Raw genomic sequence first — 27,442 nt, 5'->3', positions numbered from 1 at the left:
GACTCTCTTGTTTTGCATGTCATAATTGAACCCCGAAATAACAAAAAGGCATTTGCTCGAGGACAAAAAAAGTCTCTTCCTCACTTTCTTGTTCTGTATCAGAGAGATGAGTGTTTTCTGAGCTATAGTCAAGAACTAAAGCATGGTTTTGCTTTACTCTCAACTACATCTAATTACTTCTTAGGGTAATGTTCCACTCTAATGCAGGGGGGATAATGTTAGCAAGTGGTGCAAGACTAAAAAGACCTATAGTCTTTTATATAGTGGGGAGGTTGGTGCTTTGTGTTTTTTTTTCTATTTTTTTAGAGGGTCAGGAATATGACCGTGAGTTGCTGAAGTTCACAGTACCTTTTCACACTTCCCATGGGTAAAATTGTTTAAGCTGTTTTTTCAAGCAGATTGATCTCAAGTAAGATCATAGAATCGTAGAGTGTCCTGAGTTGGAAGGGGACCCACAAGGATCACGGAGTCCAACTCCTATAGGAGTTAGGCAGCTTAGGTATGCTGGGACAGGCATTTTGGGCATGCTAAGCAGTGTTGAGGATGTTGCTAGCAATGTTCTCTATTAGCTGCCCTAATCCAAGGGGAGGAAATAGCAAATGGAAATACGAGGAATTTGGTGTCCACTTACAGTTCTTAATTTCCTTTAAACTCGACGTGTACTTTTCGATTTGTCTAAATGGGTCTGCTTTAGAATCTATATAGTCTTTCTAAGGTGTTCTAACTTTTCCTGGTAAGAAGCTGACTGTCTGCTGCTTTATTTTAGGAGAAACAGGAAATTCATTCAAATAATACTGCTTACTGATCCTCAGAAATGAAATAATACCGATGTAAATTTTTACAGGTGATTTTAAAATCTTCAATCTTTTTTGCCTGTTTTTATTTTGATAGTTGAGATATCAAGAAAGCTGCCAATATGTGTTTTCTGTTTAAAAAAAAAAAATAATAAAATGGTAGGGATTTGTGAGCGGAAGGAGACTTCTGTGGTAGCTTCACATACTATGTTAGAAGTGTTTTACATTTATGTACCTGTGTTTATGTAGACTTACCTACATTACAGTGATGAATTCAGTTGTGATCTAGGGGGATCACAATCTTAGCCAAGGAAGCACCACCTGTGGAAATACGGTATATTTATATATATATATTTATTTTTAATTTATTTTAAGAGGGTAAACCTTTATGCAAAGCACTTGGAATTTTTGAGTTGGTAGAAAGTCATTTTGTGTAGCTTGGTTGAAGTTTCTGTTGTCTAACCAACTCCTTATCTTGAGTTAACATATATATTAACTCAGATAAAGAGAAAAATCTTTGAAATGTGTAACCTACTTGGGAGGAGACTTGGATCTGTTGTTTGCAGTACTCAGCGTAGTGATGTAAAGGTGCGTAAAAAAATCACCTTTGGAAAATGGAAATGATACACATTTGTCTTTGCCAGCTACTCTCTTTCCCTGCTTATTCATGCATCTTATTTCTGTTTCTTTGCTCTGAACTATGAATTCCTGGATAGCCTCGTAATTGTTGTGAAAGGACCCATGGAAGGCAACCTGCACTTGTTTATCCTCTTGTTCTCCATGCCAAGGTAGAGAGGGAGTTCCCTGATTTTTGGTAAAACACCTGAATAAAACTGTTCTGCGTGTGAACCGAGGTGTAATTCAAGAGATAAAAATAGGAAGAGAACAACAACAAAAAAAGCAATAGTGAGATTGCTTGGCTGCCAACTTGTTTGTAGTTGTAGTAGTGCTCCGAATCTTACTCTTTCAGGTACCTGTTTGTATTTTTTCTGGAGTGCAGTGGAAACCTGTTTTTCATCCCCTAGCCTTTTTACAAGGAATGCCTTGGGACATGAAATGTTTCAGCAGCTCACTAGATTCAGTGAACTTTGTTCATTGAACCTGATAGTTTTCAGCAGTGTGTGCAAGTTGAAAAATGATTTCTCACTGTTAACTGGGGATGGGCAGGGGGTTAAGGGAAGGAAGAAAACAGCCCCAAAAATCTTTAATTATTTTGCTGTAGCTATAGCAAGGAAGAAAACGGGTTAGAAGGGGATGATTGGACAAAAATAGGTTTATATCTCTTCTGCCAGTGATATAGTGATATACAGCACCTGAGCTGTTAGGTCCATTCAGACCAAAGTGCAGCAGCTCTAGGAAAACAGCCTGCCTGCTAGCTGCTGGAGTAGTAAATCCCTCAATATTGATATGTGAGAGCTCAGGGTGAATTTAATTTGAGCCATTTTATTATTGCCTTTGCTTTTGTTTTTGATGGGCAGATAACTGCTGTTCTTTCTAGAGGGGTTTGTACTGTTTGGCTCAAAATTAAACTGCACTTTCTGAAATAAAATTGGACGTACCTAATTAAAATAGAGATGTAAACAGAAGATAGCAAACTTGTGTTCTGTAATGTGTAAGAGAAAAATAGAAGCTAATATTTCATTTTAATGATAAGTAGTATCTTGGAGTTCCTTGGCTATTTTATTAGTTAAACAGTGCAAGTCCTTGGCTTTCACTGGTTTATTGCTCCTGCCTTTTCCTTCTGGAGGTGTTCCTTAGCATTTTAGAAAGACAGACCTACTTTTATGTTGTTTTTCTGAAGTAAACATATGCATGTAGTATCCTTTTCATCCCTTATTAGTAACGTGTCCCCCTCCATGTTGTGTATGACTGTTACACTAAGGTCTTGGACTGATTTCCACAGAAGCTTCTGCAAATGCTAACTTGGAGAAAAAGATGAAAAATTCTTTCCAAAGGGAGGATTGTCCTGAAAACCAGCTGTTAGAGAACAGCACAGGCTTCTCTGTTCCAGATAAGGGACAGGGCATGAGAGGAGGAAGGGCAGGAGAGGAAGTGAGGCTCTGTAAGTTATTTTGCTCACAGTGTAAAACATTTGCTTCTGGGGGCATAACGAGTATTTAATCGGGTAGTAGAGAGATCAGGCTAGTGTTTTCTTTCTTTGGCAGAGCACTCTGCATTCAACTTAGTATGTTATGAATTTCTGGAAAATGTTACTGCACAGTCGGTATATTCTCTGAGGCCATTGCTCTGCTAGAAAAATGCAATTTTTTATGATTTTAGTTGCCTATGGAAGACAGCCATATTTTATTTCAATACAGCAGGCCACATAAAAAAGTACTGAAGAAAATCATGTTTTGTCTTCTTATTTTTACATGTGGCAAATAAAAATGACTGTGATAAGCTGTTCAGTTAGTGCTGAGACATGGGTATTGTGTTCCCATTAAGTTATTTTATTCCCTCCCCTATGCAGAACTGTAGAAAGTGTTCTGCACAAACATTTTCATGGAATTAACGTTAGCTGAAATACACTTCAGACGTCTTAATTTAAGCACACCAAGGCTGTATCATTTTAACTCTTTAAACAAGTCTTAATTAGTTATCTCCATAAAGTGTCACTACCATAAACTATCGTGCTGTTAAACTTTCTGTTAACAAACAATGTCCGTGCTGTTGAGAAGGGTCACATTCTAGCAGTGTCTCCGGTTGAATAAATTGGATTGTGTGTTAGCCAAGAGATGGAAAGGGGAGTCACAGAACACTATCTGTGGAGTATAAATAAGTTGAATAAACTTCCTTGCTTTTCTGCTGCCCAGTGCTTCTTTCTGTATGCCTGGTTTCTGAGCACAGAAGACTATCCTAAAATCCTTCATAAATCCCTTTTGACGCTGGTGGGAGTGAAGGGGAAGGACAGGCTTTGAGTTACAGCACTGATTATTGCTGGGGGGTGTTTTTTGTGCTCTCTGCCTGGCTGGTGGGCATTTGTAAACTTTGTATTATCTGCACTGGGACTTTTTATTATGGACAAAAGTGAGGATATTGACAAGGTATATATATCTAACAACAACAAAAAAGGGATCATAAGTGCTCTGTGTGTAGATTAGTGTAAAATTAACTAACATACAGTACAGTATTGTTCAATGGTACACTGCTGCAACCACCATAAACTTACTCTTTGTGCTTGGCCAAAATCTTGGATATCAGGGGAGGTGTGTGATCGTATTTACTGCCTAATTTCTCAGTGTTAGTTTTGTGGAAAGGATGTAAACCAGCATTTTCCTATCGTTTGCTGGTGTGAATTATAGATTATCTTTTGAAGATAACTTTAATGTGTCTCAGTGTTCTGATACTGCTGTTTCAGTTGGAGGTTTGTTGATACTGCATGATATGAGACAGAAGTCGTTTTAATTAGGCTGCGACACCTGGATGCCAGAGGAAAGTGTTGACTGCATGGCGGTATGTTTGAGTCTTTTAATCAGGCAGTGAGCAAATTGGTTTAAGGTGGTTACAAATTGATGCTGTAGTTGCTAGTAGAGGTTTGGGAAAGTGTTTCAGCTTGTTAATGAAAGATGGGAAGGAGGGAAAGAAATTAGGTGCTTTATTACTATCTAATGCTTACCTAACTCAGAATTTCAACTTTTCTTAAATGTAAGAACTACTGAAAAAGTTGACTATACTGCAGGATGAGGTATTTTCTTCACCCTATGTTATGTCTGTTTCCAAGTCCATCATAGTGTTGAAGCCTCATTGTGGATCAAAATGTCATTGATTCAGCAGTTTGGATCAGGAGAGTACTTTAAAAAAAAAAAAAAAAGTGAAAGTGAGACTTGGCATGGCAGAACCTCCAATGTGTAGTAGGCATAAAGTCACAGCCGGTTTTTTGAATTGGTTCCCAGAACCACGCTTTTTGTACTTCCTGCTGATTTTCATGCATGAGTGAGGAGGATTTTTTTTTGTTGTTGTTGTTTGAAAGACTTGAAGATAATTATGATAGTTTAACCTTAACCTGTCCTATGACCTGTTCATAACGAGCGATAGTGTTAGTGACGGCTTGCTGTCACCGTTGCACCGCTGCAGTTCTGTACAGCCCTAGTGCTGTGCCATTTTTGGCAACCTGCAGTTAGAAATAGCTCTCCCCAGACTTAATCCTTCCCAAAAAATGATTGAGCTGAGCAAAGTCACGGTGATGGTGCTGTGGACATTTCCATAGGGAGTTCTGGAATTGCTACATCCTAACATAAGCTAATATGTATTTTAAAAACCAGAAGACTTTATCCTTCTAAGAAAGTTAGAGCCTTGCTAGCTTTAACTAGGAGGTTCCAACTGTTGGGAAGAAATAATAGGAAGTGCTATGAGGGAACACCTCCAGGGGCAGTGAGCACTGCCTGCCTTACCAGGCCTGTTTCTGGGCCATGGGGTAATCTCAGCGATCCCGTCCTTGTGATCTGCTTCCCGTCAGCAGCTTGCTGTGCGTGCAGCTTGGAAATAAATGCAGAGCTGATTGCAGCAGTCACAGCTGTGTAAAAGGATTTGGGGTTAGGTGTTGTGAAACCAGCATATGAGGGGAACTCCCCCTCTTGGTTAGAGGCAAACCTCCACAGGGGGGTCGCTCTTTGAGTACCTTTCTACCTTGGTGAGCTCCTGAAGATCCTGAGCAGCTTTCCCTGGGGACCTGAGCTGGCAGTGCTTGCAGGGCTGGGTTGTCAGAACTCAGAGAACTAAGATCACAGAGTTCTAGCGTGTGGTTAACTTGGCGATGTGTGTTTTTGCTGTTTACGTCTGATCTGTAAGCCGTTAACCTCGTATGAAGTGCCTAAAGCCCTTGTTCTTCAGAGCCTCGGCTGCTTCTGAGATGGAAGCTTCCTAACAGCAAGCACCGTGTCGGCAGCTCCCTGCCTGCTCGTTCCCTTGAGATTCTGGGCCTGATCCAAACGTAGAGCGGCATTAACCAGAAAACTAAACGGAGGTTTGTGGGGAAAAGCTGCACCTCTAATTGCACTCTGTAATTGCCCCAGACACCACCAGGTATGTAATTACAAGTGGCCTTTCGAAAAGCCCAGGGAGCTTGGCCTGGCAACCTGAGGCCGTCAGCATTGCAGAGAGGCCACGACGGGTTTTCGTGCAGCTGGGGCCAGCTCAGATCACTGATTTAGGGCAAGTCCAAGTGCGTGCAGCCTGGCGGTCCTGCAAGGAGCACTGCAGCTGGGCTGAGAGGCCTGGGGGGCTCCTTGGGCAGGAACTGCAGCAGAGCAGGCGTTGCCATTATCAGGGCCAGCTGTAGGTGGGTGTGACTGCAGCGCTCTGATACTCGCTCAGAGGTGCTTTGTGACTCAGCCCTGGCTGGAAAAAAGCCCTCGAGGGAACAGTGCCAAGTGGGGGGATGCTGCTGAGCCCTTACACCAAGTGGGGGCTGAAGGGCTCTTCAGTGAGTTTGAGGGATTTGTTTACAGGAGGGATAGAATTGGCATTAAAGGATTGTATTGATTTAATACATACGTTGTTGGCTCATACTCTTGTTTGGAAAACGCTTATTAGATTATTCAGTGTGGCTGTTTATTTAGACCACGATAGGACTTAAAACTCACCAAACACATATTGAGTATGCTGAATATAGCGTAATGGAACTGCATCTATAGTAGAGGATCACAAATAAACTATATTCGTGTTTTCTGAAGTATTAAAGGGACTGATACCAACAATTTGTTTAGACAAACCATCTGATAAATTTCCATCTTTTTTTTTTTTTTTTCCTTTGAAAATGGGGATGATTTTACCTCATAGTAGAAATTAATGTGTCTGTGGTAAGCAACCTACAGAAATACGTGAAGATATTTAGTAACTGTATCTCAGTAGAGTCTGGAAAGGGTACAGTAAATAGATAAAGACTATTAACAGGATGATTAATACAAAAATAATAAACGTCTATCTCATTCTGTAATCAGTCTATGAAAAAGATCAAGCCTCTGTTGATACGGCTGATGGTGGAGCACAGCCTTGTAATTATAATGTTCTTACATGCATTTAAGGGAATTAGTCTTTCTATAAATGCATAATGAAGTCTAAATTCTGGAATATTCTAACTTACAGTGAACGAGGTGACTTTATATGTTATGCAAGTTCAATTTTTTGTTATTCAGATGTTTGCAATGCACATGAGTATGGCTCTGACAAGATTGACACCCCCCCCCCCATCATAAGTGTCATTCCACCTGGCTCTGAGCACACCAGGTAGTGTTGGTGTAGCCCTAATTGCCTTGCTTTAGCTAGGAGACATTTCAGAAGACTTCCTTTTTCCTCTCCCTACCCTCAGTCTTTAAAGTGAATGTCATATATTTGTTAGCCAAAATAGTGCTGGAAAAGGTTTAGAATTACTGATGCTTCGGGTTGCCAGTACCGTGTATGTGCAACTCCATCTTTATCTTTTGTAGGGGACTAAACGTGTTAGTCATGGTGTACCTCTTTTGTGATTGTTTTTCTAACCTGTGTGTGGGGGCACAAGTTTGAAATAGTAATTCTGTCAATGCTTGTATAGTCAGAAATCAGAATTTGTATTATAATCTCTCCTGTGCTGTACGTGGTATATTCCTGGTCATCATCTGTGTGTGTGGCTTTCAGAAGACTTGTAACAACTTCTCGTAATGGCTTCGTTCATTCCTACCTGTTACTCCAGTATTGGTGGGGCTGTTTATTGGTGGATGTTTATTGTAGTTGCTCATAAGATTTAGTTTTTGCTATTTACAAAGCTCTTTGACTTCATATTTAGCTTGCTCTACGGTATGTGAAGCTGCTAATTCCTATTGTAGTATTCCTGGGTATTTAAAAACTCGGTAGAGGAAAAGACAAAAAGAATATAAAATTTTCTTAGTTTGGTGTGATTTATGTGAACACTTACAAATTAGGAAGAATAGAAAAACTGAACAGTTTGTACTTAGAATTTCACTACAGCCTCCTACTCCTTCAAAGAGCAGGATGTTTATAATAAGATCACAAAGGGTAAATGGATGAGATTGTTTAACTGGAAATTAGAACCGTTCAGGTTGAATTGGTGACTTGAGCGTAGGCACAAATGTGGTTGTAAAAAGTGCTTAAAACTGTCTCCCTTCTCATATCCCAGCTATTCCTTTGTGTTCGAGTGCTATCATGGCAGGGAAGAAAACTAGGTTATCTCAAGAAGCAGTTGTTAGAAGGCCAGAAGCGTGCAGCCCTCTGGGAAAGGCTGTTTTTAGTATTCTAGATGTTGGCACCTGTACTGCAGGAAAATTAATCTATATGCATAAATAGAAATAGTTGCAAGGAGTCTCAAAAGGGTTAAGAAAACAGCATTGCTCCAGTGAACTTAAAAACGGTTCTTGTGCATGTAACGCTGCGCTAATGATGAACCCATTTGAACTTTCTAGCTTAACGTTGAGGAGAAAATATTTCTTAATTTTGGAGTTGACACGTTAGCATTTTTTCAGCCTACTGAAAAATAAAAGGCAAATAAACAAGCTACATGTTTTGTAGTGGAGTGAGATTTGAGAGTAAAAACAGTGCAAGGACAACCTATGTTATTGTAACGGGAAAAACAAAGTGAGCTTTACCCTTTATGCAACAGAAAAAATGTGTATGTGTCTCCTGAAATACTTCTGTGTTTGACCTATGTCATGCTCCAGGCTGTGGATGATGTGCCCCCTTCCCACCTCCTTAGAGTGCAGATGTTTAATTTCTTTGCAAACAAACGTGGTAATTGTCTTTCTTTTTTCTTTTAGGGACCAGTTACTCTCCACAAGAAAATTCACATAACCACAGTGCTCTTCATAGTTCAAATTCACATTCTTCTAATCCCAGCAATAATCCGAGCAAAACTTCTGATGCAGTGAGTATTTTTGATTGGTATTTGTCCTTGCATCAATCACCCCATTCAAACAGACTTCAATAGCGTTTTGTCTAAAATGGGGGGAGGGGGGTTGTACATTACTTGTTTTATTGAATTATCCAACATCAGGCTTTATTTTATAAACGCTCTGCATGCACAAGCTGCGATTGTTATATGGTGTAAAACTATTCTAATTGATAATCATTAGAGGTTTGAGGTATATATCTTGAATGTAAAATATGACATGATTAAATGAAGTAGATACAGAAAGAAATATTTCCATGAACTTTGTGGGTAAAATCGTATTGTCTTGTCTAAGTTTAATTATTTATAAGACAAAGTACATGTTATTGTATCTCAATAAGCATAGTATTATATTGGGGGGGGCTGGTGAGAATAAAACAGAAGAAACTACTGTAGAATGCAATAGAAGTATAGTGGTCATGTCTTTAAACTATCAAAAATGAAACAGGCATTTAGAGATGGTCTAAGTAGGAAACAGTGATACGGGTACATGTGAGAACACCACATAGTATTAAATGTGTATGTTAAAACTCTGGGGTAGCCTTTTGTCCAACACTGTTTGTATTTTAAAGGCTTATGATTCTGCGGATGATTGGTCTGAACACATCAGCTCTTCAGGCAAAAAGTACTATTACAACTGCCGAACAGAAGTTTCACAGTGGGAAAAACCAAAAGAATGGCTGGAAAGGTATTTGCGTGTGTCTACTCTCGATCTATAAAGAACATACAACTCCTGTGGTCATGTAGAGAGTGGTTGAGTTTATATAGTAGATTACTGCTATAATAGATTGGGTCCAAGTCTAGTCTTTCTGCACTGTACATGGCCTCTTGCACCTGTTTTCTCCCTTGATGATCCCAGAGGCAGGGGAGGGGAAATGCACATTTTCTTTGCTATCTTAGCAAGCCAAAACAGGTCTTCAACAAGTGCTGGTGTCAGGAAGCAATAGATAGTTTGCCAACCCCATCTGCAGCAGTGACCTATTTGAATGATTTAATTCATCTTTATGTAACTTAACTGGTAGAAAGTATTACTAGGTGATGTTAAATTTTGACTTAACTTGTGCTTTCTTTTCTTCAGAGAGCAGAGGCAAAAAGAAGCAAGCAAAATGTCAGTTAACAGTTTCCCAAAAGATAGGGATTACAGAAGAGAGGTGATGCAGGCGACAGCTGCCAGTGGGTTTGCCAGTGGAAGTATGTGGTTGCTTTTTTATTTTGTTTTGTTTTTTTGTTTTTTTTTTTTTTTTACAGTAATATATTCTTGTCTTGCTTGCCTTACTGTTTTCTTTTCCAAACTTACAGAATAAAATAATTCCTTTTCCTTAACTGTTTTTCTCTCCTCTTTATATAAAAAAGCCAAATCTGATGGTGCGGACAGCTCTCTCAAATGTTGTTTCTTAAAATAACCCTGAGCATTTATTAGTACAACAGTTGCTTAATGCTTTTCGTGGTACTCCTTTATGCAGCTTTCACTGTGTAACTTAATCTCTCCATGGGTAGTTATAGAAGCTTGCATTGTTTATGGTATAGTTGCAGTGTTGCGATTATTGAGACTTGTCAATTCTGAGCATGAAATTAGAAATACAGAAGTCTCTCCTAAAACCTTGATTTAACACCTGAAAATAGTAAAAATAACTTGATGGATTATGATATTGGGGTTTTCAGAAGCCTGTACATGTTATTGAAAGGGTATTTGTACTGAGCCCATACAATTAGCAAAGCCTTCCTCAGACTGTGAATTTCTATTTGGAGTTTTCTTTTTCCTCATACCTAGCTTTAATCTTTGCCAAGTTTTTCTAGGAAATGTGTGACCGTTTCCTAGAAACGTGTGAGATTTCTTCTGTATGCAGATTTAGTTTTGTTAACTTCGTAGCATATGTCTCAAGATGGTTTAAAAGGAGAAACCAAAGTTTATTTTTCTAAAGTATCTTGTTTCTTTGTATTGCAAGGGACTTGACAAAGCAGAGGTGTGTAAAGGACTGTTCTTCTGTGTACATTGAAACACATTGCAGTGCTAAAACAAAAAGCATAATTACATATTTCAGTAACAACTTGGTTTGTGACACATGAAAGTCTAGGAATTGAGGGGAAAAAAAGTTCAGGACTCGCATTAGCATGTGACAGATGCAGATTAGTTGCCCACTTCGTGTGTGGTTGTCTTGAACTAATTAAACTAAGAAGTAATTCTTTGTGGTAGTACTGAAGTAACTTGAAATGGAATTCTTTGAAGGCTATGATTTGAAACTATTAAATTATACTTGGTGCTCAGTATTTTTAATGAACAAAAGAAAAATGGCGCAAATTATCTTTTAACACTAAATATAAGATGGATATAATAGATTTTGATTTAGATTCTTTTAGGAGACTTCAAAAGGTAACTTTGACTGTAACGCTCGTTATAAGCAGCCTTTCATCAAAACACAGTGCTTAACCGGAACTCTAAATCAAGGACAGGTCAGAGAAAATGCAATTTGTCAGTGAGTAAAATGAATTTTGCCTTTTTTGATGCTAATCTGCTTGAGATTTTTTAAATCATAACAAGTTCAGTCAGTTCTAGTTATTGATGTGCAACTGTATTAATCGCAGTATAATCTTAGACGAGTTTCTAATATATTTTTTTTCCTTTTTGCAACGTTACTTGGGGAATCCTGAAAAAAAGTGGAAGACAAGCATTCCAGTGACGCCAGTAGTATGCTCCCACAGAATATTTTATCTCAAACAAGCAGGCACAATGACAGAGACTACAGACTGCCAAGAGCAGAGACTCACAGTAGTTCTACTCCAGTACAGCATCCCATCAAACCAGTGGTTCATCCAACTGCTACCCCAAGCACTGTTCCTCCTAGTCCATTTTCTCTACAATCTGATCACCAGCCAAAGAAATCCTTTGATGCTAATGGAGCATCTACTTTATCAAAACTGCCTACATCCACATCTTCCATCCCTTCACAGAAAACAGAGAGAAAAGGTACGTCTAATGCAATTCCTTGTAGTATTTAAAATGATGCAGTGCCTTTGCTTTGCTTTCTTGGTTCAAATATGTTGCTTCTGGAACTGAGATACTTCTGGTGTTGTCTGTCTGTAACCCAGTTAGTATTTTGATGTGTTTACTTAAACCACATTTGCTCTATCTTACACAATTTTAAATTGACACTGTAGTGTTTACTGGCTTATTCTGCAAATTATAATTTCAGATGATCTCTTAGTAATACATTTTAGTTTTTTTTCCTCCCTCATGTTCTTTTGGATCTTTGCCATTTTTTGAGTTCTTAACATAGATGTAACTACACTGTTTGAAAGTCATTTTGGACCATTACATTTTCTGAACTGCTGTTACGGTTTGGAAAGCTAGTGTCAAACTGCAAGTGCCATTTTTACAGAAAGCAACAAAATTTTCTACATATCTTTAATAGCTACTCTTCTGTTATGATCTGTGTTTCATGATGTACTGGATCTTCAGGTCCAAGGTTGCTGAAATTTGTATTTCTTTGTTATTATACCTTAAACATTTAGAATAATCAAACAAAGATCATGACTTCTTTGTGTGTTGTGAACTTTTAAAAATCTACAAATTAATTGGATTTACTTCATTGCTAGGGAAGAAAAGCTAAAGAAGATCGTGGGACTGGAGAAGTGTATTATTAGTGATGTTTGGGTATAGTTGAGTTCCTAGAGAATAACGTTGTCAGATGATGATGTTTTGGGGGAATTGGGAGAGGAAAAAAAAAATGATAATCTGTTTTTAATACAAAGTGTTACCTAACTAGGATGACACTGGATTAATTTTTGAACAGCCTGTTGCCCTGTTGAAATTTGTGGGTCTGTCTAGGAAGAATGATAAGTCCTAAAAAGCACTCCAAGACGACTCAGGTCTGATATTAGTCTTAGGCTCTGCATTTGCTTTCCTGCCTTCCATTTTTTTAATTAAAAAATTGCAGATTTAAGTGCAGATATAAGTACTTCAGATAATCCAAACTCTATTGTTCATTGGCAAATAACTGCAATGTAAGGAAATTGCACGTGAAGAATTTTGCTGTTTTTCATTAGATTTTGTGCAGTGTTCACAGGACCTGAAACATAATTGACTATAAATGCAGAGGAACAGAGGAAAGCCCTTTCCTATGCAAAGGAAGCAAGGTGTCTGTGTGTGGTTCCTGTACAGAACACCATGAAGTTACCTGCTTCAGCTCAACCTCTGTGCTTTGAGTGCAGTTTGCACTCTTTTAAATGTGACAGTGCAAAATGTCCATGTGATATGTTCTATTCTTAAGCATATCCTCTCTTTTTTTTGTTGCTGTCTTTAAAATATACTGAAAGAAAACACATTTTACTCTGTTTTGGATGTTTGATTCTTGTTTGGTGTGTAATTGGACTTCAAACAGGGTATTCTTTACCTGTTTTCCACATACCTTTCTTACTTGCTTCCAGTTAAACTGAGCAAATGCATTTTATTGCAGCTGAAGGAATTTCCCACTGTGACTACTGCTAGAAATGTTGGCAGATAGTTCTAGTACTTCTTACATGCAGTATTTGTTTGAGAACTGAGCATATACAATTGGGTACATAGTGCAGGTGACCATATGGGGCAGTCTTAACACTATAAATCCTACCTGTCAATCTCTGTTCCCTTGGATGCTTCTGTCTTAATAACCACTTAATTCCTGTATTCCTACATAGAGATTTTTTTTTAAGCTTATATGAGTGAAATGGATATGTTCTGCCATACCGATGACTAGTTGATGTAAATATTTCATGGCACTTAATTATGAGCAAATGCAGCACTTCCTGAGCTTCAGACAGGGTGGATTGCAGTTTTAAAGGTAGTAATTGAAGGGTTAGAATAGGTGAATGTTAGGCTTGACACACTTCTTCATGCATTTCGACATATTGCTTGAATTATCTCTCTTCATTCAGAAGCAGAAAAATTCAGTGCAGATAAAAAAAAAAAAACATTTAAAAAAGGTGTTCTCAGTAGTTTTGCCTTTTTATTTTTTTGTGATTAAGACTTTCATTTGTTTTTTGGATAAGAAATTTGACCAACATAATATTTGTAGCACCGTGTGTGTTTGAATGAAGGGAGTAAGCAGTGTTGTAAGCAATGTTTTTGTCTAGCTTTCTTCTGTTACTCATTCTCCCAGATTTGGTTGTGAACCTGTAGTATGATAGGTATATCATTTTTCAAGTATTTGTTCATGGTTGCTGTACAAAATGAAGAAAACCTTGTTCTGAGATAGTCAGTTCAAACAGTCTTTTAAAAGTATCTTTGTAGAATAGGAAAACGGTTTGAGAGGTTCATTTTTATGGTAGTCGAGCAAAAAAACAGACTTTGATTTTTATTTTTTTTCTGGTCAATAGCTGTGCCATCCCATCCCTCTCTCTCTCTAAAAAGAGGTAAAGCTGTCTTTTAGCATTGCTTGTAAAAGTAGCTTGGTCCAAATGACTGAATAATATGTGAATTATCTTGCCTAAATGAATTTTTTTATTCCTGTCAATGTGTTGTTGGTGGCGATATGCCACTCTTTTAATAGTTCTGTTGTGTGTATTATTTATTTTTTTTTTGATGCAGTAATAGCTATGAAGGAAAAAGAAACACAAACAAGAACACTTTTTTCAGCTCAATCTCTTTTGCTGCAGGGGTATGTTGTAGTCCCACAAGGAGATTGAATAAAATCCCTGGCTGAACTATAGCTCAGCTCTTAGCAGTAGTCCTCTGCCCTCAATGGCTGGCAGTGGTGGAGAGTTCCTGGGGAACTATTTGACCTCTACCCTTTGATTTGAATGTTCCAGTCAGAATCTGCTGCTTCTGTTTGTGCTCACTGTGAGTGCTTTATGCAGGTAAAGTGTGGGGTTGCTTTTCCTACTTTTTGGCTGCTTTATCTGTAGGGCACACCACATATTTTCCTATTTCTAATTCAGTTACTGTATGAAATATTTTACCGTCTGTATCTTAACAGCCTGTGTGTCTGTAGGATAATTCTCACACCTTTCCAAGTACCGTCCTGTTTCTAGTCCAAGTCCACTTCTGTTTCTAGTGCAGCAATACTCTGAAAAATGTCTGGCAGAATTCAGCAGGATGGCCGCTGCGGTGTTGTGTGGGTGGTGATGTGGATGCTGACAGATCGAAGTGGTTGGTCAGTGACAGCTGAGCTTCTTCCTTATCCTTTTCTCACCCTCTTGCTTTTCATACTTATAACACTTGCTAGTCTTCAACAGTGAGTTGGTAACCTTGCTCCTGCTATTGTTGCATCTTCTTTGGCAGAGTTTTGCAGTTCTAAGTATATTACTCAATTCATACAGTGGTTACAAAAAAATGACATTGGTGAGGTTGTTAGAGGTTTATTCTGCTGTTTCATACATGTTTGCTGAGCATAGCTTTTGCATTTACTCTGGCAATTGGGAAAAATTATAAAAATTATCTTCTGAGACTGAAGTAATCCGACATGAATAGAATACATTTTTTTTATTATTATTTTGGAGAATTAGAGTACGTTTGAGAGAACCCAGTTGCTGTTATTTCCTTAGTTGCATTTGTCCTAAAGTATTTACAAAATGCTTTGCTTCTAAATATTCACATATCTTGGTAGGGCTTAAGGTCCTTAATAGATGGAATTGAGCTGTGCGAAAAAGCTAAATGCGACTCACTGCTCAGAACATGGTACTTCAGCACAAATGAATGTGTTATGATTCTTAGCCATCAGCACTGAATCAGAGCAGTTCAGTGAGCTGTTCTGGGTGGTAGCTGTTCAATTATAGAGCAGAAGGGAGGTGTAGGGGGCAGGAAGCCATTGGCTTTCTGAACATTGTGTAGTGCTGGTTTCCCCCCATGGAGAGCACAGCATGAGAGCACGTGTGTGACTTGTCAATGGCAGAGATACAACTCAAGCTCACAATATATGAATTCAGGGAACTGAGCGCGTTGTGTCTTTTAATGTCATTAAAAGAAGCAAAACAGGAAAACGTGAAGTAGTTAGAGCTACTGGAATGCGGAAGGGGTCATATTGATAATTTGGGAATTACCCAGTCAATTGTGAGTAATTTCCATATCATTATTATATACATATATATATATATATATATATATATTTGTTGGAATAAATCACCTGTCCACATACATGCCAGAATAAGAGCAAGCCATCTACAGCAGTCTCCAGCCACGATGCGCAAGGAGCCCCTCAGCGTGCTGACTGTCAGGAGGAGGCCTGTGAAGGAAGCTGCTGCGTGCGCACACAAATTCCTCATCCCTCTTCACTTCTGTGACACACACACACACATGTGCGCTCTCTCACAAATTCCTCGTCCCCCCTCAGTTCTGTGTCACAAACACACACACACACAAGAATTCCTTGTCCCGCCTCAGTTCTGAGGCCTACCAGCATGCCTGTGCAGCGCAGCATGGGGACGAGAAGGGCAGGCCCGGTGCAGGCCCAGCTGGCACTGTGTGGTGCTGACAGGGCTCTGCTGGAACAGGATGCCTGGGGGGACTTAGTTTTTCACTTCCTGCATTAAATCTAGTCAGAATAACTTTATTTCAGTGGCAACATACTAGGCCAAGAACTTCATTTCACCTGTAGATGCTGGTTTGCTTAGGAGCAAAGTGGTCTTGTCACGAGAGGCAGCGACTGGCGACAGCAAGATTCTCGAGCCTTTTAACTTACTGCCACAAACTTGGAGACTCTAAGCTTTTGTCTTCTCCTATCTAGGCTGTAATCAAAGAACGTTGTGGCACAGCTGTCTAAAATAATCTGTGGTAAATTTTTCTTGAAAGGATTGCTTGGCCCTTTTGATAAAAAATCCATAGTGCTTGGGAACGTTCAGTATTTCAGTTCTGCCTTGAAATGACGTTTCGGGGGCAAGCAGGAGCCTCCAGTTCACTTCTTTCACTTGCCCCTTTGTGAAACCTGCAACCAAGATGCACCTTTGTACATCTCAAATTTCTCATAGTCCAGCAGAATGATTTTAAATAGAAAGCCCTCCTCTAATCATTGTGGTCTTCAGAAATGCTTTGTTCTAATGTAAAACCACTTACGAGTTCTTCATACTACTGTAAATTAATCTCCACGCCTGTTTTGTGTTTGCCATCTGGTTGCTTTCTTTTCCTACTTTTTTGGATGGCTTCAGTTCTTGCTTCTCTCCCATGATAACAGATACTGGTCCAGAAATGTGTTTTGGTCTTAAAATATATATAGCCTGCATCTAATTAGTTTGTTTATCTGTTTGGGTTTTTTGCTTGCTCTTTTTGATTCGGAACAGTGATCTTAAGAGCTAAAACATAAATATCAGTTAATGAAGTTTCCAACAGGTCAAAAGATCACAGTGGATTATGTTCTGCTCTTAGTTTTAATTGTTCTTTTTTTTCTTTTTTTTTTTAAGAGTTTTATTTGGTACTTTTATGATAGTAGCTGAAATTTTATGTGAGATTAGAGTCGTTTGTGTAGAAGTTGGTGTTGATGTGAAGGAACTTGAGAATTACCTTGTCCAATAGCAGGCAACTTTAACTCACTGTCATCTTAGACGTTTTTATGACCCTTTACAATATGGTTTCTTTCCTTTAAGAATGCTTATTCTAAAACACACACACAATTTGCATTTTCTTTTTGTAAAATTTCATAGTTTCAGAATTAATCCATGACAGATGTATTAATGCGTAAAATCAGATTTATGAATGACTGCCATGTAATCAAAAGCCTTATTTTGCAATAATACTGTACGTGGCTTATGAACGTGAAGTTGAATTGACTCAGGAGTACAGAACAGCATGTCAGAGCTGTGTAACTGAGAGATTTGTAGAGAAATGCAACTTTTCTCAGTATGCAATTTTCACCTAACATGTTCCACAATGGTTGTGACTTCAAATTCAGAATTAAACAGTCCTGTAACTCTTAACGCTTTATTTATTGATTAAATGTTTTAGGAACTAGGAAATAATAATTTAAATGCTGAAAAAACAAACCGAAGTGTGTGGCAACTCATACAGTGAAACAGTCTGAACTTAAAGCAGATCAGAGAAGGGCTATTAGGGAGGAGGAGAAGGGTGAGAAGTTTCTGCTTCTACTTGTAGGAAAAGCAGGAGAAATGCTGCAGTGAGTGGTAACGTGAGGATTTTTGTAGAACTGACACTCCCATCTTGAGGAGTTTTGACTGGTTATGTTAACTCGAGAGGTGAAAGTTGCAACTTCTGGTATCATAAATGAAACAAATTTCAAATCTTTGTTAAGTATACAAAAACAGTTATATAATTATTTAGAAGTTTTTTCTTAATTGGCTGTCATTTGTATTTCCTTCTGTCTGTGAAATAGCGTGTCTAGTCTGCAAGCGATGGAGTGAAGTAGTTTGGTTTAAAATAAGTAATGAAAAATGTGATTTTACAGAAATAGTCTGTATTCTGTATTTTTAGCATATTTGCTTCCATCACAAAGGAGTTTCCCATTATTGAGAAGAAAATGGCCGTTCAGGCTACTTAAAAATGACAAATACTTCCACAAAAATACTTTTCAGACTTTTGATTTGGCAGAAACACTTTTGTACCCTTTATATCACTAAGTACGTATAGATAGTCGTGATCATAGGGATACATTCATCTGTTACATCTGGACTGTTATTTTCATAATGTTAGCAGTCTCAAAAAATGGAAGTGTTAGTCTTAGCTGTTAGTCTTAGCCATGAATCTTTTCACGTCATTTTCTCTAGGTGTTTAATGTGGGTGGAAATAAGCAAAACAAAACATACCTTTCATAGGTGTATTTTAACATGTACTTAAAATGTCTGTAATAGTGCAGTTACAGAATAGCGAGGAGTGTTTTTATATTGTCTAAAAGAATTAATTGGATTGTGTTGGTTGTTTTGGTACAATACACTTTGTATTTTTGTAGCAGAGAAGCTCACTCAAACTTAAGTACTTCTAAAGACCTCTGGCATTCAGTGGGTTTGTAGGGCAGACTTTGAATCTGCCCTACAGCAGACATCGAGTCCTGCTGTACAAGAAACGAGAAACACCCAGCACTGATCTTGAGGTCTGCCTTCAGTGTATTGCTCGCTCAAGTTTGCCTTTGATTCGGTTTCTTTTTTTGTGTACAAAGCTGCAGCATGGGTGAAAAATACTTTAAGCTGTTTGGTGTAGTGGAGTGATTTGAAGCTCAGGTGTTGCTTATGTGAATTCATAATACAGTAGTGAGTGCTTTCTTGACTTGGAGTAGATAATTTCATCTTTTTACCACTGGTCATAGGAACATGATTGGACTGATGTAACACCACTAAAATAACACAATCTAACTGTGAAGACATGCCTAACTACATTAAATATGTCTTGAAACTAGTCCTAGTAGTTGCTTAGGTTTTGTGTTTGTTTGTTTTTTTTTCCATTTATTTATTTCTGTTCATTTTTATTTTTTTTAATTAGGGTGGTCCACCCTGCAAGGGTCTCAAAACTGTGGTAAAAAACTTACAAGTACTAGCATGCCCCCCTCTGCTTTATCTCCTTGCTTTTGTCTGCCAATATATCTTGTTTTCCTTATGTGCGCTATGGCAGATACAGGTTTAGTTCAAACTTTACATGTTTTTTAGTGTGATAAGGTTCTTGTTTACTTGATGTAACTTGGCTTGCGGTAGTTTGGATACATTTACCTAGAACAACATCGTATTGTGAGATTTTGTATGTAATACTTCTATAACACAGACTTTTATCAGTGTCTTAACTGTATTAAGGGTGAGGGCTTATACGTAGTCAATTGTCCTAGTCCTGTTAAGGAAAAAAATGTATAAAAAATTGGTAACATCATCATTTTCCTTTTCAGTTTGTAATGCTGTTCCTTTGTGTTACTGGAAGTTCTATGTTCTCGTGAACATTCCTGCCAAATAACCAGGTCCCTTTACAAATACAGTAAAAAAAATAAAAAATAGATCTATTATCCCAAGGCTTTTTGTAACTAGATAGGGCCACCTCCTTTTTTAGAAGACTTCATGAACCACTGGAATACGTCTGTGTGCCCTGGCTGTTGCATCCTTACAAGCAGTCAAAATAGGGTTCTTCAGCATTTTTTCTGCTTTACATTTCTCAGCTAATTGTCAGCAAAAGTTTTTTTTTGTTGTTGTTGTTGTTGTTGTTGTTTTTTCAGTATCTGTGACCTGTTATGAATTTCCTGCAGAAACCATGTCCCTTCTGTGTTTTGTTGCTCTTAGAGATTTATTATCTCAGTCAGGTTTTTTTGGTTTTTTTTTTTAACATTCTCCCACTGTGTCAAACTCAAAAATTGCAGTTCAGGCTGTCAGACAACAACAGTTTTTAGAAATTATGTGACATGTTATTCTTAAGTAGTAAAATAAAAAAAGGCCTTTTGATTTTTCTTCTATAGTAAAAGTCAACCTCTTCTTACCTTTACTTTCTCTCCAAAGGAAAAAATAATTAAAAAGTGACAGAGTTTCTAAACCAGTTATTTTAGCTTTCATTTGGATTTTACTTGAAATATGGAATATCCAGGTTGATGTTCTATGTCCAATTTGAGGTGGATTTAAAATCAGGTCTTCAGTATAATGTACAAGCATCCTGGTTGAGATCTTGGATCCACATTCATCTTTTCATTCTTATCCAACCTGTTGGTGCTATAGGAGTGCTCATTTTGATGGAATTTGAGGGTCAAGCTTCATGATGTGGTTTAATGGGGGCGAGAGAAAGGGAAGCTAAAATCAGAGTACAGAGATCCAGGCTTCTTAAAGAAAGGATACTTGAAGTGACTGTGTGCCCGTAGCGTGTGGAAATGTGTCAGTGCAGGAATTTCTCACAGTACTGGAATGGAGGAGAGACTTTCAAATTAACTGAAAGTTATGTTTAAAGTGTATTAAAGAACTCTCATTAATTAGAACCAAATTGCCATATGATATCATCTAAGTACGATGTAATTTAAGAATTTAAGCGCTAAGCATGTATATAGGCAAAAAGTGTTGTTAGCTGCTAAAAAGAGATTAAGCAAATAAAGAATACAGGTCCTGATGCTTCAGGGGAAGTTGACAGCTTTGAAATTAATTATGAGCAGATATATTTTTAGATGGCTTTTCCATTCTGTTGTGAGGATGCCACAGGATGTGAGGAGCTCATGTTTTAAGTTTTCAGAACAGCTTACCATCTTACATTGTAATCCTGAGCAATGTAGGTGAATTGTATATGATGGACTTGGCCTTTATTTTGTAGCATCTTGTAGTCTGGTCTCTGAATAAGGGAAGTATGGCTTCTGTTCTCTGTCAAATTTGACATACTAGTCTGTTCGTAAAGTCTATTAATTTTACAAAAAAGTTTTTCTTCATTACATGTTTTCCAAAGAAGGATTGAAACGATGGGTAAAAACATACAAAATGAGTATATGCACAGCAGACAGAAATTCCTCAGAGATTTTTTCTTTTAAAGTTTGTCCTAATAATTAGGAGTACATTAATGGTAGAAAAAAATCCCATTTGTCATATTGGCAGCTTTCAGTCAAATCCTTGAAGTAAAAGTATTTTTTCTGTGTGTTCCTAATAAATACTAGGTTCAGTTGCCTAAATTATACTAGTTATCAAATATCTTCAGTTTTTATGTGAATATGTAGCTTTTTTTCATATAGTAAAGACTTTGATCTTCTGAATTGAATATGAATGTTACAGTAGTGAGAAGTTGTGAGGCTGTATTGAGGAAATTTAAAATTACTTTTTGTATTCCATTCAGAGTCTACATCCGTGGACAAGTCTGTACCCCATTCTTGCACAACTCCTTCTACATCTTCTGCTTCTGGACTGAATCCAGCTTCTGCACCTGCTTCATCTGCTCCTACAGTTCCTGTCTCACCTGTCCCACAATCACCAATTCCTCCGTTACTTCAGGACCCAAATCTCCTTCGACAGTTGCTGCCTGCTCTGCAAGCCACATTGCAGCTTAATAATTCTAGCGTAGATATATCCAAAATCAATGAAGGTAAGAATTCTTTAAAGTTGATGTAATCTTTTATTTATGCACATTACTGTAATAAAATTAAGTAAAAATTAAGCTAATAAATTCTCATGTACGTGAGCGGTTTCATTGAGACTGGTGACTTAGTCACTGTATCAGCATTCTGTTGCCCAGAATTTCCTGAGTTTTTTTATTTGTTTGTTTCATGTGATACTCCTTGTTTTCCACAGTTTAAGCTCCTATTCTGATAATGGTTTCAAATACCAGAACTTCTAGGGATTATTAAATTTTGTTGCCTGGCAACTTTTTTCTTTAACATAATGTGTTAGCTGCTCTGAATAAAAGATAGCGTATTGATAATTTTCCAACCAGCTAAATTTTACGCATCTATTCTCTGTGTCCCTCAGGTATTTTGTCACATAGACTTTATTGGAAGGTTTAGAACTAGCTGTAGTGCCTCTCAATACAAGAACAGGTAGAGTTGGTGTGTTCTGATTGTAATTTTATCTCATGATGTCTGCGTGTGTCAGGTTACCGGAGGAGATGTTGGGTAGTGGTTTTGTCGTTGGTTTTGTTGTTCAAACGTGTTCTGCACTGATCATCAATTTAAATTGGAAGCAACACGTTTACATGTAGTGCCCAGTGATAATGAACTTTTTGAAAGTGCACACCAGGAAAACCTAAATAGTAGAATTTTACTTAAAACTTAGGATTTTGTACATTACAATCGTTTCTGAGGAAAAACTCAGTTGGCTTCATTTTAATCAGTAAATCTTCATTCACTGCTAGGAGGCAAGTAGGTTATTACTTTTTTTTTTTTTTTTTCCCCCTGTACTGGGAGAAATTTTTAAAAGTATTATACCAGGTTGGACTGAAAAAGTAGGAATGTTGTAGTTTGTGTTGGAAAAAAAATAGGTCTTGTCAACGCCAGTTGTGTTTTATTGGTAAGTTGCTAGCTTAAATTCCCTGCCTTTTTTATGTGGACACATCTAAGCAGCAACCATGTCTGTCTTGGAATAAAAGTGCTTAGTATTACCTTGATAGCATGAGGGCATGGCTGACAGATTAAAAAAAAATGGGCAGTGTGACTTCAGCCTGCACAGCAGGGCTGCCCTCACTGTGCACAGTGTAGGGTTACTTTGTGTTTGTGCTGGTGGGTCTTTTTTCTTTCAGACTTATTCACGGGTAGTGTATCCTGCAAAGACTCTAGACCTTTTTTGAAAAGCTAGTTCAGAGGCTGGATCTCCTTGGCTCAGACTGTGCAAGATGCTTTAACTGTGTAGTGCAGCTTAAAACCATTTGGTTGAAAATTAATAATTTCTTAATAAGGTGGGAGCAAATGGGACTGAAAGTCAGAACAATTTTATTTTTTTAAAAGAAAAACTAGAGCATTTTAATTTTACCATAATTGGTATTTTAAGGTATTGTTATTTTTTGAATCGGGAATGGTCTTTCCCCCATCCCCTCAAATCTCTTTTTGGGGTGCTAAGTGATACAGCTTTTATTTTTTTATTAGCAGTATTTAATAATTATGGTAGCTTTAAAAAACCTGCTTATTCTGCTTACAGCAGTAACAAATAGAACAAATGTGTTCTTTGTTTGCAAAAATTATAATTGATCCATAAGATCAGAAGTTGAAGAGTTAAACAGTTTCTTAAAGACTTTTTAAAATGTACGTCTTCAACATAAGCTGCTAAATAACAAGGACTTGGTCAGACATGCAAAGCATTCATGTATTGAACTAATGTCATTGCAAAATAGATCAGGTGGTGCTCTGATTTATTGTGGACATGGGGAAAACAGTTGATAAAAACAGCTTCTATATGTTTAGGCAGTTTGAACGGTTTAAACTGTTTACAATTCTCAGTGAAACGTTGTTTGTTTTTAGTTCTAACAGCAGCTGTGACACAAGCCTCTCTGCAGTCTATACTCCATAAAATTCTTACGGCTGGACCATCTGCTTTCAATATCACTTCCCTTATTTCTCAAGCCGCACAACTGTCTACGCAAGGTATTTAAAGTTGTCTTCTCACTCGTGTAAAATGGTGAGGTTGTATTTTATAAAAGCTGATACAACTGAAACTTGCAGAAGCTGTTTCTTGTCGTATCTTTGGCCACATGGTGTAGAGGATCTTGAACACCTTCCTTTCCCAAAAACAGGATAAGAAATCTTTTCTTGGGGATCAAGAAGCTGGCCAACAACTAAGTAAACGTGTTTTTCTGTCTCACCTTTTGGGGTTTTCTTTGTTTGTTAACTTTATACGAGTAATGTGAAACTTGCAAGTTTGTTCTGAACCTTAATGTGACTTACTTAATGTTTAAAAGAAAATGTAACTTCTGTGGTTGAACAACCCTCTTGTAAGGCTGTGTAGCTGTGACTCTGGAGGGAGACCTTCAGTTCTTAAAAGGAGTTCATTGTACCTGGTGTTCTTTATAGTCTTCTGTAGATAATTTTCAGCTTCTAGGCATGGTATTGCTTCAGGTATCTGTAGTACATTGTGGTTTGTAACTTAAAGCTAGAAACTGAAATCAAAGTCATGAATATTGTCATGATATTGAGTAGATAAGCTGTATTACAATTACACTAACTTTTAAGTAATGATGGAAATGTGACTTCGGTTGTTTTGTCTTAGGATGAGTGAATAGGTACAGCGTTCATGTGTTTTATGTTACATTGAACTGAGCACTTGAAAATAAAAATCACAAGTGAAACTAATGTAATCTCTTCATGTGTAAAAGGCATTGAGCAAAGGCCTCTTCCATTCTGCTAAGTTTTAGAAATGAACGTTTTGGGGAAAATACAATTCTTTAGGGTTGTTGTTGAACATTAGATTGTTCCAGTTGTTCACGTCCCCACCCCCGTCCTTTCAAGTTGAATCTGTTTGTGTATTATCTAATATAAAATACTGTGAAATACAAGATCTATTTCAGTTTAAGATTGGATATGGTTTTATAAGAAACAATCTTCTCCTTTACAGCTCAGCCATCGAATCAGTCTCCAATGTCTTTAACATCTGATGCCTCATCACCAAGATCATATGTATCTCCAAGAATAAGCACGCCTCAGACTAACACCGTTCCACTTAAACCTTTGATGACTACACCACCAGTATCATCGCAGCAGAAGGTGGTAAGCTCCTCTTGATTTATGGCATATTGCAGTAAGAAACCATTAAGGGTAATAGTAAGTATTGCTGCTTTATATTTCCAGGTACTAGCTGTTACAAACAGGATGATAAAATAAGTGTGTTATCTTTCCCAAATGGAACAGAAGCAATTGGAAGCAACTACTCAGCTGTGTTTTCCCAGTACAGCTCTAGCATGGTCTTACAGTACGCTTTTTTTGTTCTGCAAGTAAATATTGTGCTCACCTCAGATGCTGTCTTATGCAATAGTAGTGTCTGTAGATAGTAGTAAGAGATCAATATTGTAGCATATTTATATGAGAAGAAAAGCTTGCTATGAAAGCAACAGTTCTTTAGCTTTTAGCCGAAAAAAAAGCTTGTTAGAATGAGAGGGATTCTTACGGGATTTGACTTTTTCTTTGCTGTAGTCTCAGATTTGGTTCTAGGTGTTTACAAGGTCAATAACATCATGTGCCTTTCCCTTCCAACCCCCTCCACCCTCATTCATTCAGAATTTCTTAATCAGATCAATGACAAGGAAATATTAATTGAAGCTAAAAATTAGCTTCTCTTCCCAGAAGCGGATGGATATGCAGAAGAAAACAAAGTTGTGACTTCGTTTTTTCTTTTTGTGATTCCCTCTCATGGGTGACTGTTCAGAGGAAAAGAAGTCTTTTGCAGAATCTGAGCTCAGTATTCCATATCCTACAAAGGCAGTATTGAGAAATAAATAATTTTGGAGCTAAGATAGATTTATTCGTTTATAGAATTTCTCTGTCCAGCAGATCGGAAGCGTAAATGTAATTAGGTAGATGAACTTTCCTTTTTCTCAAGAGTTTTTCTTTCTGCTTTTTAAAACTTGAAAGTCATATTATAGATCAAAGGTGGGAAGAGACCTTGGGCTGTAGGACCTTCTATTAAGGAAGATTTTCTTAGTAGAAGGCAGAGCTATTAATTTCTACCTCATGGTGGAATGTAACATTTTTAAATTCAAGATAGGTTGCTCCTATGCCTTTTAGGCAAATTTTTAAAATAACGAAACAAATCAATGTAATTTTGGCTGTGAATAATGGAAGAAAGTTAAAGAGGAGTTTGACACTTCTTTGGAGGTTTGTTTTTCATGCAGTGGGGACTTGTCATCCTGTCTCTTCATTGTATACAGAGATCTTTAAGATTGAGACCCTCAAATTCTAACCCAGTCTGTCAGGATGTTGCTCACTGTATGCAGTATTTCATCAGTGGAAGAAGCATGAACGTAGACTTCGGGATTCTTTTTATTTCCCTCCTAAAATCTGTTTTCCTCCCCTCTTGACTCTTGTGCTTAGCTAAGATGCCTTTCAATTTTCTGCTAGGAGAAGAACCTCTTATAGTTTGATGGCCTTAACAGAATAATTTTATCTCCAGGAGGACAGATTACATTCATCATTTTATTCTAAGCACCTAATTTTCTTACTCTTGAGTTCTTTCATGGATGTAAACAAAACCAAATAATTCCTACAGTTGTTTGTTGTTTTTTTTTTTTTGTGATTCACAGTGGTACAAAGATTTGTGAAAGCTAGATGCGTGTACTAATCCTTTTGTTTGTTGTCTTTGTTTCTGTCCATGGAGAGCATCATTAATCTATGTGGTTACGTCCTATAGATACAGGTGATGAGTATTTAAATTGTCACATAGTAAGCTTGAAACTAAGAAAGGTGATATCTGGCATTTTCAAATGCTGGGATATGAAAATATATATTATTTTTCCTCTTAAGCTGTTTACCTTCAATCGTCTAAAGTTGATCTTTCTGGTCTCTACAGTCTAGAGATCTGGATCAACTTTATTCAAGTTCTGGTCATCAGCTACTCTGTAAGACTTTCAAAAGTTGTATTCTGTGGCATCTCCTAGATCTACAGTACTCTGAAAGAAAACATGAAGAAATGACACCTCAGCAGGATTTTTTTTTTCTACTTTTATTTGCAAGGCATTTATCCCCGTCTTAGAGCATCTTTAGTACTCGTGCTTTGTACAGGTGTTTTCCTAGGACTATGCAGACCAAGTTGCACCCACTGCCTTTTAACCGGTACAAAGGCCAGCATTAGACCTATAAAATAGGTGGCACAGTAGTTAAGTATGTGCGAAGAGAAAGTGAAGGCGAGCCAAATGTCGTAAGTAAGGCCAACGTGTCTTGGTAGACCAGCTGTATAATTGAATATGCCTTTGGGCACATGAGCCTTCCCTCAGGTTTCCAGGGGAAGCAACAAACTTTAAGGCTAAATGCAGGTTTGAGGAGAGTTGAGCTCTCCTTTTTTTGGGAGGTGGGCTGGGTGGGTAGCAGGGCTATTGATCTTATCACTGAGGTCAATTATGCATCATCCAGATGTGCTGTGGGGCCAGGACACTGTTTCAGGACACAAGCTACCTGGCTTAGGGGGCTTCTCTGCAGCAGGCGCAGACAAAGGAACTCGCACTGTGCAAGCAGAGCGCAGTGCCAGATCTGCAGTTACTTCCAGGCTGGCTCTGGAAACAGCACAGTGCTATTTTTAGGACAGGGCTTGTTTCTTAGGGGCTGCACAGAGGTGCCTGTACTGCTTTTAAACTCAACTGCTACGGCTGCCTGGAGGCGTGCTGTGTGCATGGGACAGCCCCGGTGTGAGTGATGCCAGGATCTGATGCACCACATCTGGCTGTTCTGCTGTGTCTGTGTTGTATGGTAACAAACTTTGGAATTCCTGTAAAATAATCGTGTAAAGCATA

General features: G+C 37.9%; 1 protein-coding gene across 2 annotated transcripts in view; it reads left to right on the top strand.

Annotated features, from left to right (window-relative positions):
• The window catches only part of WAC (WW domain containing adaptor with coiled-coil), a 58,102-nt gene that overhangs the window by 16,242 nt on the left and 14,418 nt on the right, over nucleotides 1–27,442 (top strand). For both annotated transcript variants that reach the window (XM_032181480.1, XM_032181479.1), the window contains exons 4-10: nucleotides 8,540–8,646; nucleotides 9,243–9,358; nucleotides 9,749–9,861; nucleotides 11,327–11,635; nucleotides 21,359–21,604; nucleotides 23,469–23,591; nucleotides 24,559–24,710. In XM_032181480.1, the coding sequence (XP_032037371.1) occupies nucleotides 8,540–8,646; nucleotides 9,243–9,358; nucleotides 9,749–9,861; nucleotides 11,327–11,635; nucleotides 21,359–21,604; nucleotides 23,469–23,591; nucleotides 24,559–24,710 (1,166 nt within the window). The remainder of the gene's footprint in view (nucleotides 1–8,539; nucleotides 8,647–9,242; nucleotides 9,359–9,748; nucleotides 9,862–11,326; nucleotides 11,636–21,358; nucleotides 21,605–23,468; nucleotides 23,592–24,558; nucleotides 24,711–27,442) is intronic.

This window comes from Aythya fuligula, chromosome 2 (assembly GCF_009819795.1).
Source record: "Aythya fuligula isolate bAytFul2 chromosome 2, bAytFul2.pri, whole genome shotgun sequence".
NCBI lineage: Eukaryota > Metazoa > Chordata > Aves > Anseriformes > Anatidae > Aythya > Aythya fuligula.
This window is presented reverse-complemented; position numbering and strand designations above follow the sequence as displayed.